Raw genomic sequence first — 14,861 nt, 5'->3', positions numbered from 1 at the left:
AAGTTTTTATTTTATATTATCTACAAAGTAAAAGTATTTCCCTTAACTTAAAAGTTGAACCACTGTAGACAGTGATCCCCTCATCAAACTTGATTTATAAATAATAATCCATCAGTTTGACGGTAAGAATTTACTGAACCTTTGTCAAGTTTAGTAAAAGGGCTAAGTCTTGATTTTTTTTTTTTTAAAGCAGTAATAGCAGCAAGAATCACTCTTGTTACTTCTTTTGCTAGCTGATGTGTTCATGACTTTCAAGGGCCATTAAAAAATAAATAACTTCCAGTTTTGGCAAGCAGAGCTGGGGTTCCTGCGGGACTCTGAAACAGCACATGGAATTATGGAACGGCCCACAAGTTCCTAAATGCCTCTACTCGGTCCAAACATCTTCCACTGCAAGTGAACTGTTAGCATTCCTATTGAATGTTACAAGAAATCAACGTATATTTTTTAAAAACTAAATGAAATTCTAGTTTTCTGTGCTTCCAGATGGTAGAAGCAGTAGAAGGGAGGAGGGAATTTGGCCTTTCGGTTCCTCCAGGGCAGCCTTACAACTGCTGTTGGTGGTGGGCTTGTACTGTAAAAAAGAAAAGTGCACATTTAAACAGAACACTGGCAACCCTGCACATTAGCCTAGTGTCTCTGTAGCACAGACTGTGAACTACCCTTGTGCTAGCTGAGTAAGACTTGAAATTTGATTCACATCCTCCCTCCCATCTGCACCAAGGTGGGGAAGGATGGGGAGGTGGGTGGGTAGAAACAAACCAGTCAGACGTAAAACCTCTTCAGATAACACTCCCACAAGACTTGCTGATCCGGGGGAGGAGAAAAGGCCCTAACATACCCCCTCCCCAAATAGTAGCCAAGCACCAGCATTGCTTTCAGAGTAACAGGTGAGACTGCAGCACTGCCATGGCAGCCATCCAGTACTGGAGCACCATCAAGGGCATCCTCCCCTCAGGGCATAGGCTGGGGCTGACGCTACACTCAAACCAGTCCACACACAGCACTTGCTCATCAGGATCTTCTCCAACCTACAATCGATCTGCCATGTCCATAACCCCCCACGTGTCAGCCTGTGGGGACTCAGGAACACACTGCCCTGCCCAGCCTCTCATAACAAGGAAGGCCAACTGAGCCCTAGGCATGCACCAGCGACCCGAATGCGGCGGCTGCTGCTGCTCACCAAGCCACATCCTGCATACCATCAGAACACACACAGACCGGCTCCCAGAAGCCTCAGGCCCTGACACTGACTGACCATCGAAGTCCCTCCTGGGCACTCTTGGATGGGTCTTGCTATTCTCGAGCGCGGGGCTTGTAGCATTGGCCCTGCCTACCATTTGACCTGTGCGAGCAGAATGCTTGGGGTGCCCCGGCGGCCCCTGCACACACACGCCTCACCTGAAGGGTGCGTCATATAGGGGAAATGCGCTGTTGTCGAGACTGGAATGGGCTGTAGTGCACTTTGAGCGAGGGCGGCCTGGGGACCGCCGGGTGGCTGTGTCGTCATTAGCATCATTGGCGCATGGGCAGTTGGATGAGAAGGAACCATTCCTGACTGTACATGAGCCTGAAACAGAGAGCTCTTTTACGCATACAGGCAACATCTCCGGCTTAAACAACAAATTAACTGTGTTCCTTTTTGCTAGGCTGGGACTCTAAGGAAAGGGAAAGGCTGGGCCTTGGGCCCCTCTCTTTTTCTCTGGGGACATTCCCTGGCTCACCTTTTTGGTGGCAGCTGCAGGGCTGGGGGGCAGCCACCAAGTGAGCCTGGGTAAACATTAGGGCTACAATGTTCTAGTCGCCACCACTGCTCATCACTGAGTTCTGCAAACTGGGCAAGTTCTCAAAAGGGGCAGGCCTGATCCTGACCAGCTTTCTCAACTAGGACAAGACACAATGGTGCTACCTATGGGGCCTGAAGATGTTTGACAGAGACGTCCCTTTCCAATAGGAAAGCAGATCACTACAGGATAAGCAGGGACTGTCGGATGCCATGTCTGGGTCACGTCTCCTTGCTTTTACTCCCCTTGGTAAGGCCTGCTCACCAGGCGGTTAAGGCGAAGAAACTCAGGTTCCCTTCTCTCTCCGAAAGGTTCACTGATACAGCATGGCGGGAGGAGGCCGCAGCTAACAGCTCCAGTGAGATGGGAAGAGCAGTCTGAAATTACCTGACCAGCCCAGTGCCCCTATACCGAGTGACAGCAAGTTCAAGTAGGGAAGGAGATTTTAGCCCAGACAGTGAGACTCCAGCTCTGTAAGGGGTTGGCAGGGCCAGAAAGAGCCCTCGTTTCTGCCTCCCATACTGTGTACTGTTCTAAGCCGTGAACTTTGAATAAAACACTGTTTTTACTCTCACATAATCAAATGGCATATTTTGACTTTCCTGTAAAAACCTTTTTTGCTTTCTGCACAAAAACACAAAAGTGAGGTTTTTAGGAACCTCAACTTACATTTAAGTTCACATATCTACTTAGCCACCAGCCTCTGCTAGACACCTGCAGGACCCCAACTCTCAAAGCTGATTCCATCAAAGCACGCTGACCCATACTGACCACAATGGCCCCCTCCCCACTACGGAGCCACTGTAGCGCACTAGACTGTAGCACCTGACCTCCGCAGGGTATGGATTCCAAATGTGCCAGCAACTGTGGACCTCCAGTAACAAGGTAGCCCAAGACAGAGTTCCAACTGCATCATATCTCTGGCCCACACCTTTCCAGAGCCTCACAGGCGCACTACTTGACAGGAAATGGAGATGAGTGAGGTGGGTCTTGCTTAGACCCACTTAAGAGCTCTGGTATGAAGTAGCAGAGACAGCTAATACAGCCAGTTCACCCTGAACAGCTAGCTCCATGGATGGCCTTGAGACAGCACTAGAGCCCAACTCCAGTGCCGTTCTCCTCAGTACAAGCCAATGTGTTCCAGCCTATATAGAACCTCTGTCAGCAGCTGATGCAGACAGCACCACACCTTTCCACCTTGCCAGGCTCACCCCGGAGGATCACCAGAGACCTCCAGGGCCACACCTTAAGAACAGGATACCTGGGTGCGTTCAGCTTCTAGTTACACTGCATCAAATGCAAGGCCCGGCCTTCTCCAGAAGCACAACACGTGGCCAAAGCAGGTGGGGGATGACCAGAGAAAACAGCCGGCCAGACTGCCCTGGAACTCACGGGACTGACATTCAGGCTGCCAGGCCTGGTGCAGTCATCTCAGGGAGCCAAGAATGACGGCCTCTACTCCTGCCAGGCTTCCGTGTGTGTGTGGAGGGGATATATATATAGATATCTATCTATATATACGATGACATATATAGAGAGAGGAAACTATAGACGGAGCAAAGCAGACACAAAAAGGAAAGAAGGACTGGGTTGCATTCCAGAATCAAAGCTGATTTTAAGGTCTCAGCTGGAAAACATTAACAGACCGACTGATAAGCAACTTCACTGATCCCATTACAAAACCACACCAACATTTACTGAGGGCCAGATCACAGGTATACTGAGCGAGGAAGGGAGACAGGCAATGGCATCACACATGGGGGTCCTGGCCTGGAGAGCGGCTTGCTCTTCGCTGCTTCTGAAAACCGTCATGTCCTACGCACTCTTCACAGAGAGGTGGCTACCCTGATTACCTGAGGTACATGGGCCATGTGGGGCGGGTTGGTATATGCTGGCTGGACATGAGAAGGGTGAATTGTGAAGACGGTCTGTTGTGCTGCTGGGAAACTATTCTGTGGCGACTGCGTATTGGAGGCAGGCGTCATGGAAGGTGGGGTTGGTGCAAGCCCCGCGTGGTATATGGCTGACTGCTGCTGTGGACTGGCCAGATGGAGAGCCTGGGCGGCCTGGTGCTGATGGTGCTGCAAAGCATCAGGAAGATTCGAGAAAGAGACTTCTTTTAAAAGTTCCCATTCAAGCAGAGATAAAACAAGACCATGGACCCAGGGAATTGACAAATGTGCAAAAAACAAACATAAAAACCCTAACTGCTTCCTGAACCAACGTGACTACAGACATTATTAAAAAACAAAACCCCCATTACATAAACTTTAGAAATGAATTTGGGTGGGGGCAGTACCAGGGATCAAACTCAGGACCTTGTGATTATAAGGCAGGTGTGGTGCCACTGAGCTAAATCCCTGGCAAGAATGAAACTTTTAAAGTCCCAAGCAAGAAAGAATTTGCTTCACCTTTTTTTTTAAAAGACTATTTTGCAATTTTTATTTCTAACTTTCTAAAGTTGAAATTCTTTTTTTTTAGAATTTGCTTCATCTTAAATCATGACTTTTACATTAGATTTTTTTAGCCAGGCATGGTGGTACACGCCTATAATCCCACCACTCAAGGAAGATGAGGCAGGAGGAGAATCCTAATTTCAAGGCCAGTTTGGGTAATTCAGTGAGACAGCCAAATAAAAAGGGCTGGAGATAAAGGTCAGTGGCCCTAGACTTAATTAGCCTTCTTTTTTCTTTTTTTTGCGCTGGAGATTAATTAGCTTTCAATTAGTAGGTTTCCAACCCCTCAGAGCTTATTCAATCCCCTCATTCTCAATTATGGACTTTATTTTTAAATTTTATTTGTTGCAGTTCTAAGGATTGAACTCATGGACACTCTACCACTGACCTACATCATTAGCCCATTTTATGTTGAGACAGGGTCTTGCTAAGTTGCCTAAGCTGGTCTCAAACTTGTCATCTTCCTGCTTTAGATTCCTGAGTAGCTGGGATTATAGGTGTAGAGCACCACACACAGCCTTAATGTGATTTTGCAAAACCTCTACTCCTACCCTAGAGCAGCAACAGCTATGTGCTGACTGAAAGATGGTGACCACGTTATGTGTTCTGATGATACAGTGCGTGGCACTGAGAAAGCACTCAGTGAGGAAAACAAGGAAGCAGCGCCATGCAGGCCTGAGTTCCTCCTTACCTGAACAGGACTGGGTGCAGGATGACTTCCACCGTGCTGACTCTGCTGCTGTCCAGTGGGTGTGGCTGAAGGCTGAGGATGTGGAGTATGTGGGTGCAGGGTAGCATTAGGGTGTGCGTACTGCTGCGCGAGGGAGCCCGTGGAAACTAAAGTAAAAGGAAAAGCAGCGTGTACAACTGACGTGTGACAGACCAGCATCACTCCTCCACCCCTCAGCGGCTGGGCTTCCTCGAAGGCTGCAATCTGGACACATGCCACTACCAGCCTCTACGACCACTGAACCATCACTGGTCTTAAATATGTTACTGCCTGACAAGCAGACTAGTGTTTCATTTGTATAATACAGCTGTATGTGTTATATTAAAATCTAGTTTGAATTTACTCCTGGTCTCTAGGTTTCTTGCCAAGTTTAGTCAGAAACTGCTCAAAGAATGGCATTTGTCTCTTCCCCATGCCCACAGGCTCTGTCCTCCCTCCCCAAGGCCATTCCCTGGCCAGCTCACCAAGCTACTGCCCTGGAGGCATGCTCTGGCCTGGGGCTGAGAGAGGGGCTGTGTCAGGAGCCTGACAAGGTCAGGGCTCTCTACCTACCGCTGAATGACCATCATCTCTGAAATCACAGAAGCCATTCTGCCCTGTAGAGGCAGTCTTAGAAAGAACAAGAACCTGGGGCCCTACTACCGAGTTCTCACCTTTGTTTTAAAAAAATCTAGAAGCTGAAATTACCTAAGTTATGTAGAAAAACAACTCCCCTCAAAGAACTGCAACACCTTTAAAAAGAACTTCAAAGGAAAAGATGGGCCCATTTAAGATAAAATGTGATCATTTTAAGATAAAAGATAAAAGCCCCGGGGAACTTAGCTCAGTGATGCCGCCTGCCTCTCAAGCGCAAGGTCCTAAATTCTATCCCTGGTACCACCCCCACCAAAAGATAGGAACCCAGAGCCAATTCTTTAGACTCTCAGCCTGGGTCATACAAAAGAGAGATCAGGTACAAAGTCATTTGCCCATGTCTTCCCCAAACAGCAATTAGAAAATCAGCGAGGGGGTCCCACTGCTCAGTGACTTTGGAGAGCACAAGACAACATATTTAACCTTGCTGTGGCAGTGAGCACACAACAGGCCGCTCCAACAGAGCCATGGCTCCAATAGCAACTCTCAGCTCTCTCCCAAGAAATGAATCCTACAATCCCTCAGAAGCTGAGCCCACACACAGAAATGATACCAAACAGTTCCTCACGCTCTTCACATAATGCGTTAGCAAACAGACAGGAGAGAAGCAAGCACACGCAGGGACAGGGCATCTGCGGCTGCTACTGCCCACAGCGATGGGATGTGGGGTTAGGCACACAAAGCAGTCCTCGCAATGCCTGATGCTGCAGGCCGAGAGCCACCACAGCTCCAGACCAATATTTTATCTCAGTTGCAAATGTATCTCTTAGAAAAGGGAAGGACAAGGCAAAGCGTCAGTGCTAGGGTCACCTGTGCATCCACTGCCAACGCCACAGCTGGCATTCCTACTCTTTACTGGGCATTTAGAACGAAGTTCTGTCTGCATTCTAGAAAAGACTTCCAGACTGTAAGAGTAACACACATTGGAACATTTTAAGGAAACTGTAGCAACCTATCTCTGAACCTTTGTAAGAGTCGAAACTGACTGTGCTGAGTGCCTTCCTGAGCATCATGTAGTTCCACACATCTGCGGAAGTGGCCTCTTCTCTTCCTTCACACGTCCTCAGCTTACTTTTAGTTCCCCCAAATTGTTTAGACACTGACTTGGTCTAAAAGACTTGACATAAATTTTGAATCTGACTTTATTGCTTCTTGCAAAAATCCTAACACATTTAAATTTTGGGAAAATTAGAATAGCCACACACAGCTAGTGGCTACTAGATTGGACAAAGGAGTGTCATAGCATATTTCCATTATCACAAAAAGTTCTCCTGGATGATAAAGTCTAATTATTTATAGTTGCTTTTTTATTTTTTAAAGTTTTATGTGTGTTTTTTTTGGGGGGGATACCAGAGATTGAACTTGGGTCCTTGTGCTTGCAAGGCAGGCCACCAAACCGCTGAGCTAAATCCCCAGCCCCTATAGTTGCTTTTTTATTTTTTAAAGTTTTATGTGTGTTTTTTTTGGGGGGGATACCAGAGATTGAACTTGGGTCCTTGTGCTTGCAAGGCAGGCCACCAAACCGCTGAGCTAAATCCCCAGCCCCTATAGTTGCTTTTTTAAAAGACAGTTTCATGGTATAGTTCAAACTGGCCTCAAACTCAGTGATCCTCCTGCCTCAGCCTTCTAAGTGCTAGGATTACAGATGTGCACAACCATGCCCTGCTCCTCAGCTTCTTAAATGTATCATTTGCATCAATACTAAATCTGCCTGAAGGAAAGCAATTCCAAAATTCCATTTGTGGGTTTTCACAGAGTATAGAGTCTAAAATATTTAAATGTTTAAACTATATTCAAGAAGTTTTGGGCTGCGGATTTAGCTCAGTAGTTTCGCCGCCTGACTCACCAAGTGCAAGGACCCTAGTTTGATCCCCGGTACTCCCCCCAAAAGATTTTAATTAGAAAATTTTAACATTTTTAGTTACTTTCTAAGCAAAGTATTAAGAATATTGAAAAGTAACAATAAATTTAAAAATAGGGCCGGAGGCAGCTCAGTGATAAAGAGCACCTGCCCAGCACTGCAAAACAATAAACTCAATCTGAGCACTATATTATTTTGTGCATAAATACATGGTCATTGTGGACAATGACTGTACCCATCAAGTCTCATAATTAAAGTACTCATAAAATGAAAAAAACATAGAGAAAATTAAAGGCACAATATTTTGCTACAAATTTTTAAACTTTTGTGTTGCTGGGGCCTCACTTATGCTGAGACATGCTCTATCCCCTTAGCTATATCTCTAGCTTATGTATTTCTTCGACGGTTTTTTGGTTTTTTGGGGGGTACTGGGGATCAAACTCAGTTCCCTGTGCTTGTGAGGCAGGCAGTGGCACCACTGAGCTAAATCCCCAGCCCAGATCATGTATTTCTTAAGAGCTGGGGTCTTACTAGGTTGCCCAGGGAAACCCCACACCTTGGGGCTCAATCCTTCCGCCTCAGCCTTCCAAGTGGCTGGGACTACATGCCTGGAACCAGCACAGTTGGCTTCTACTACACATTTTTTAAAAAATGTATCTGTAATACAAATTTATCAATATTCTAAGACTATAGAGCATTCCAAGGTATAGCTAATTTGCATGCAAAGCAAAACTACTGCAAGGAACCAAGCTCTACAAATGTATGTGGGATTTGCTTAAAAAAAGAAATGAGCCAGGCGTGGTGGCGCATGCCTATAATCCCAGCACTTGGTAGGCCGAGGCAGGAGGATCACTGTGAGTTTAAGACCAGCCTAGGCTACATAGTGAATCCCAGGTCAGTCTTAACTACTTAGTGAGACCCTGTCTCCCCCCCCCAAAAAAAGGCAACCCACTTTTGGGGTCCTCTCCTATTTCCTGTCTCTCAAGAGCAATCTCAATAAATTTTTCTACTCTTAAACCAAAAAAAGGAAAACAAAAATAAACAAAACTAATTTTCTCCCTAAATACCAGTGAACTACAAGATATTAAAAAGAGAGAAAAATGAGATGTAGTATATACATCGTAAGCTGAAAATAAAATTTTAAGGAGGCTTAATTAGAAATATTTTCCTTTGTGCATATTCTAACAAAATATCTTTTTCTTTTTTGGTACTGGGGATTGAACTTGGGTCCTTGAGCCTGCAAGGCAGGCGGCGGAACCACTGGGCTAAATCTAACAAAGTATCTTAAAGTACCACATAAAGGAACTTTTCTGTTTGAACTGAAAAATGAGTGGGGACAATGTGAAACTTATAATTCAGTACGTTTGAGAAAAATATAGTTTGGTTCCTTGAAAGGCCAGTTAAAACTGATACAAAGGGGTAAGAAGAAATTAAAAGGACAAGGAAAAAAGTATCTGAAAAAGAATAAAGAGGGGGCTGGGTTTTGTTTGGCTCAGTGGTTCCACCACCTGCCTCCCAAGTGCAAGGTCCTGAGGTTTGAATCCTGGTACCCCCCAAAAACCCAAACAAACAAACAAACAAACAGAAAAACACCCCAAACAGACTAGAGAGACACAGAAAAAGAACTAAGAATAAACAAGAAAGTATAGCAAAAATGGGCAAAGAGAAATGCAAGCACGGAATTGTAGGTACATTTATTATTTAATTGCTCCCCCCACCCCACCCCCTGAGTCTTGCTATGTAGTTCACCTGTCCTTCAACTCATTTTGTATCCCAGTGTAGCTTTGAACTGATCCTCCGGCTTCAGCCTCTCCAGTGCTGGGATTACAGGCATGCGCCACCACGTCCAGCCTTAACTGCTTGTTATACCTGCTAATTTTAACTAAAGATTCAAGGGAGGTTAAAAATAAAAGTGAGTTCTCCTTGAAATTCTGATGTAGTTGCTTACCAGTTAAACATCTATTTATAAAATTTAGGTAGCTTTCATGAAATCTTCTAGTTTGGGTCAAGATAATACAGTAGTATTGGCCAGATGTGGTAGTTCATGCCTATAGTCCCAGCACTTGGGAGTCTGAGGCAGAGGAACGCAGTGAGTTTCGAGGCCAGCCTGAACTGCATACATAGCAAGATGCTGTCTCAATAAATAAATAAATAAATAAACAAACAAATAAATAAATAAATTTATTTTGCTCTGGGCCAGACTTGGTCTAGAAGCTTCCCATTCCACATGTTTCTTGGCATAAATATTCAAGATTCTAAATATACCATCAGTCAAATCCTTACAACACTAAATACATTCCAAAAATAGTTTTCTAAGCCATGATCTTAATTGAAGAAATCTGTAACTTGGTTTTGGCATTCTGACGTTGGATGCACAAGTAAAAAGAGATCACTAGCACTACAAAAGTTTAAAAATGAAACAAAACAAATCAACTTTTAAATGTAATGGTAAGTTCTGAAAAGTACATATGTACAAAAGCTGAAAACTCTCAAAGGAGAAAAAAAGGCAACTTGATCAAACTATGACAAAATGGCTTAGAGAGAAAATAAAGCAGCAAATTAAATTACAAATAGCAACCCATTAGTTTCTTTTAGCAGATACAGATAATCCCTTCAGGGGAAGCTGTGCTGAGGCAGTTAACACTTCGGTGTGATGACGAAGGGCCATTTAGCTACTTACCAGGAAAATGCTCCATAACTACTAACAGAGACAGTAAGATGGTGAGGATAACTACATTTGAGACCTCAAACTGTACACATAATAAAGTTAACCACTGACACTGTCTTTTACACACTACAGTCACAGATACACTTTCCTTTTAATAGTATATACATACAGCAAGACTCCTTTTTAAAGAGCATCTATTAAAGGATTAAATTATTTAAAATTTCCTAGCACCACATAAATTAATACTTATTAACTTATTTTTGGATACCAAGTCATGGCACAATTGACAATTTAAAGTTAAAATGCTTCCAAATGCTAAATCTAGCATTTAGTAGAGCCAGATAATGAATCAAGAGTTTTCAAAATTCCCTGATATAAGAATTTTAATCCTTAGTAACTTCTAGAATACAGTATCACACAAAATGCCACATATTAACTGCATAAATCTGTAAAGGATTTCTACTAATTAGTACCCTCCCTATCCAAACACCAAAGTCCATGACCTGCCTTATTTATTTATTTAATTAATTTATTTTTGAGGGGTACCGGGGATTGAACTTGGGTCCTTGCGCTTGCAAGGCAGGCCACCGAACCGCTGAGCTAAATCCCTGGCCCTCGCACCTCGCAATATTAACTGCATAAATCTGTAAAGGATTTCTACTAATTAGTACCCTCCCTATCCAAACACCAAAGTCCATGACCTGCCTTATTTATTTATTTAATTAATTTATTTTTGAGGGGTACCGGGGATTGAACTTGGGTCCTTGCGCTTGCAAGGCAGGCCACCGAACCGCTGAGCTAAATCCCTGGCCCTCGCATTATTTAAAAAATTGCCCCATAAATATGAAGACCTAACTTGCAAATTCAATTTCTGAAACAAAGCTTTGCCCAGATTTTCTCCATTTAGGAGAGAGCATTCCCTTTTCAATGTGTCCAGAAGAAAGCGATATGCTACCAGAGGCAGTCTCTGGACATAATGTTTTCCTGTTAAATGAAGCTCACATTCTGAATGTGTCTGATATTTTAGTATAATAAACTTTTTTTTTTTGGTAGTAATGGAGACTGAACACAGGGCCTTTTGCACACTCCTTAAGTGTTCTAACACTGAACTACATCCCCAGGCCTTTCGGTTTTATTTGGAGTTAGGGTGTCATAGCATTAAGACAGGCTGGCCTGGCCTGGAACTTTTAATTCCCCTGCCCCCTTCTCCCTAGTAGCTGAGATTTCAGCCATACACCACTAACTTTAAACCTTTAGCCAGGCAAAGACTGAAAAGACAGAAGTGTTTTCCTCTATCATCTCATCAACTCTACCTTCTATTAAAATTCCTAGTTAGTACAGGTTTTTTTCTTTTACTAAGGAAACAAATGTGTTAAGTTCTACATACCTAACCTTATAGCTTGGTATAAAAATTATTAGCTATTCAGGAAAAGTTTCCCTGAATAAGGGAAATTAGGCATTTCCTAAATAGTTATGTGTTTGCTTGGTATGCAAAAATTAATTTCTGAACCAACTTAATTTTTAACTCCAGCTTTCTTAAGCTGGGTTATATGTCCTTTTTCAAAACTGAATTTATAGATGTACAATCTTTGAATGATTTTGTCTGGCACAAGGAAAATATTGTACAAGTCTGCTCCCTTAACAAGTATTCTTTAAAAAGTGTTTTACTGTACAATAAAATTAGTATAAAAAACCCAACTCACTGGCAAAGTAGAAAGAAGGGCTTGTCTCCTTGTTGTATGGTAATTTGGGACATGCTGAATTTGGGAAATAGAAAGGTAAATTAGCCTTGTGATGTGTGCATTTTCCTAATTTTCTGGATAGGTCAACATATTCAGTAATCTTTTTGTATTCATGCACAATCAATTTTTTTTATAAGCGATGACAAGCACTTTCAACACTGCTACAGAATTTTAAAAGGACTGAACCAGAAGACACTTTTCTTCTGTACTGAAGTGTCAAGTTCTGCAGGCTGATTTGCACAAAGGAAAGGAGTAAGCCTCATTACCTGATAAAAAGACCAACATATGACATTCCACTGAACAACCTTGATATAAATAATGTACCCAAATAAATCAATATTTAGCAAATTGAAGTTATACACAATTTTGCAAAACCACAGAAATGTCCATTATAGGGATCTGGTAAGAGATTCAAAAGTTCTAATAATATAAACATGAGGCCCAGGGATTTAGCTCAGTGGTGCTGCGCCTGCCTTGCAAACACAAGGTCCAAATTCAATCCCTGGTACCAAAACCAAAATAACATGAGTACACTATCTACAGAGGCACTGCTGTGTATGTATGTATGTATGTGCCCCAGGAAGGACATACCCGACACTACCAGGATGGCCATTTTGTGTGTGGGTGAGATACTGCTTTATATTTCTTTTTGTTTATGGTATTTTTTTAAACTTATTTGCATCAAACTACTAAAATTAAACCAAAAAAGGATTCTGGATCTAATTCTTCCAGATGGCTCTAAGTAGTTAAAAAAAAAAAAAAAAAGCTTTACTGGTACTGTTTCTCAAAGTTGCAATCAGCCATGATGACAAATTAGAAGAATTATCAGACTAGAAGTGAGGAACTGGAGGGTAGAGGCAATGATGAAAGTCAGGCTACAGTCAAGAGATGAGGTTTGTAATAAATGTCGTTTCTAAATAGTTACACAGATTACAAGCTCAACAGTAACTTAAAATGTATGCATCTCTTATTCTAGCAATTTAAGTGTTCCATAACATGTTATATCAAAAGTTTTAAAAAAGTCGTTTCTGCAGTCCTTTATACTTTCAAAGACTTTTGAGTTGACAATAAACAATGAATGACAAAAGGTAACAAAATTATCACCAACCTCTGGGTACATAAAGCCTTATTTTGCATTAAAAAGAACTTTAAATCTACATAAGATATAGCTTAAAAATAAATAATTTAAGTATTTGATTTTTTGGGAATATAGAATATACATTGTTCAAGAGAAATTAATATAAAATCGGCACTTCCATTCAAGTTTTGTCTTTATAAGAAGTACATAAAATGTTCTGCTTAAATTAGTCATAATAAAGGTCTAATATAATTCAAATAAATTACTGACAAGTAATGAAAAATTTGTTTTAGCAGATTAAATTATGGTTTATGATGGCAAAGAACAAAATACAGTAAAACCTTGGATTTCAAGTAACAAGTTCTAAGAATGTCCTGCAAGACATGCAAACATTTCTAATAAATTTAAACTGCAATGTCACATTTCTGTGAAATCCTCAAAAGGAGTCAAAAGCAAGTGTCATTGGATAGGTTCCTCACTAAAGTTGTGCACAAAGAAAGATTCCATCGGAGCCAGTAGACAGCAGTGATTCTGTGAGGGTTAAAGTCGTCCTGCACAGTAACGTTCCTCTCTTGCCTCCCTCCCTCAAGCCACAAAGATTTTCAAAGTAAGTGTGAGTTAATTTGTTTTTCTTTGTATTTTCTTTATTATTTTATATTATATTACAGTACTGTAATCATTTTATATGAATATTTTTGGGGTGCAAAATGAATCATCAGAGTTTTCATTATTTTTAATGAGGATATTTGCTTTGATGTACAAGTGCTTTGGATTACAAGCCTGTTTCCAGAATGAATTCTGCTCAGAGAGCAAGGTTTTACCGTAACTCATGTCCTAGTGTACTTTTTAATATCTGAAATACTCAAAAGATAATCTTGACCAACCAGAAATGATATCAAGTCACTTTACCCTCGTATGCCCCCACAAGAGAACAATTAAATACAACTTGTGTAAATTATACAATAACTCTGATTTGGTTGATGAATTTTCTCCTGGAATGACAGAAATGATTCTGATCAGTTCATTCCAATGAGCCTACAAGTTAGCTCCAATGTTTTCTTTGCCATATTTCCTATTTGCCTACCCCTGAGTGGACTTCAGGGTACCAGGCCAAATGATTTTCAGATGACAAAGTTGGGGATGATGTTTACAAAACTCACGAGTACCTAAAATACAGATTTACTGTGCAGACTGTTTCAAATGACTGGCCACTCACGCAAAGACAAAGCCACACAACGAGTGGTGAGCGTAAACACTGGGGAGCAGGAATCTGCACAACATCACAGCACTACTACAGTGGCTCAAAAACACGGGTAAACAAATGGCTCTAGAAGCGATGGAGATTCAGCTCAAAGGTATTCTTTTCTTTTTCGTACCGGGGATCGAACTCGGGTCCTTGTGCTTGCGAGGCAGGCGGTGGAACCACCGAGCTAAATCCCTGGACCTCAAAGGTTTTCTTATTCCAAGGACACCAGAAAAAAGGAAAAAAGCACTTTTTTTTCCACTTGTTAGAAAATGTTGTATTCATCAGAAATATATTAACAATCATAATGAACTTTTCATTTAAGCTTTCAGCAAACTGGAAACTACTAGAATGTGGATCAGTGGCACAAAAGCCAGTGTGAGCACTCAACTCTACCTTCTCACATATGTACTCTTGGTCCTGGTTAAGACATCTAACACAAGCTCAACAACAGATTATAACTCCAATAATAAAAAAAATCAATCTGTCACTGTATTTTTTAATCAAATTAGCAAGAGCTTCTTGAAAGAAATATTTTCTAAATACACTTTTAAATTTAAAATGTCTAATTCACAATAAAAGGCCTTATTAAGACCAAATCCCAGCATTTTACAAAAGTAAATGCCTTTATTCTAATACTTAATCTTTTTTTTTTTTTTTTTTTTG

General features: G+C 41.8%; 1 protein-coding gene across 9 annotated transcripts in view; it reads right to left on the bottom strand.

The window, feature by feature from the left end:
• Window positions 1-20: 20 nt before the first annotated feature.
• Atxn2 (ataxin 2) overlaps window positions 21-14,861 on the bottom strand; it is an 84,162-nt gene continuing 69,321 nt past the window's right edge. For 5 of the 9 annotated variants that reach the window (XM_033762433.1, XM_033762434.1, XM_019204550.2 and 2 more), the window contains 5 exons: window positions 11,836-11,889; window positions 4,932-5,077; window positions 3,638-3,865; window positions 1,402-1,570; window positions 22-574 (listed from right to left, as the gene is read on the bottom strand). In XM_033762433.1, the coding sequence (XP_033618324.1) occupies window positions 546-574; window positions 1,402-1,570; window positions 3,638-3,865; window positions 4,932-5,077; window positions 11,836-11,889 (626 nt within the window). In that variant the 3' untranslated portion in view covers window positions 22-545. Of the gene's footprint in view, window positions 575-1,401; window positions 1,571-3,637; window positions 3,866-4,931; window positions 5,078-11,835; window positions 11,890-14,861 lie in introns of all 9 variants that reach the window. The other 4 variants (XM_033762435.1, XM_019204553.2, XM_033762436.1 and 1 more) reach the window with 3 other exon arrangements.

The sequence above is a fragment of the Fukomys damarensis genome, unplaced genomic scaffold, assembly GCF_012274545.1.
Source record: "Fukomys damarensis isolate Sample0158 unplaced genomic scaffold, DMR_v1.0_HiC HiC_scaffold_12, whole genome shotgun sequence".
Lineage (NCBI taxonomy): Eukaryota > Metazoa > Chordata > Mammalia > Rodentia > Bathyergidae > Fukomys > Fukomys damarensis.
This window is presented reverse-complemented; position numbering and strand designations above follow the sequence as displayed.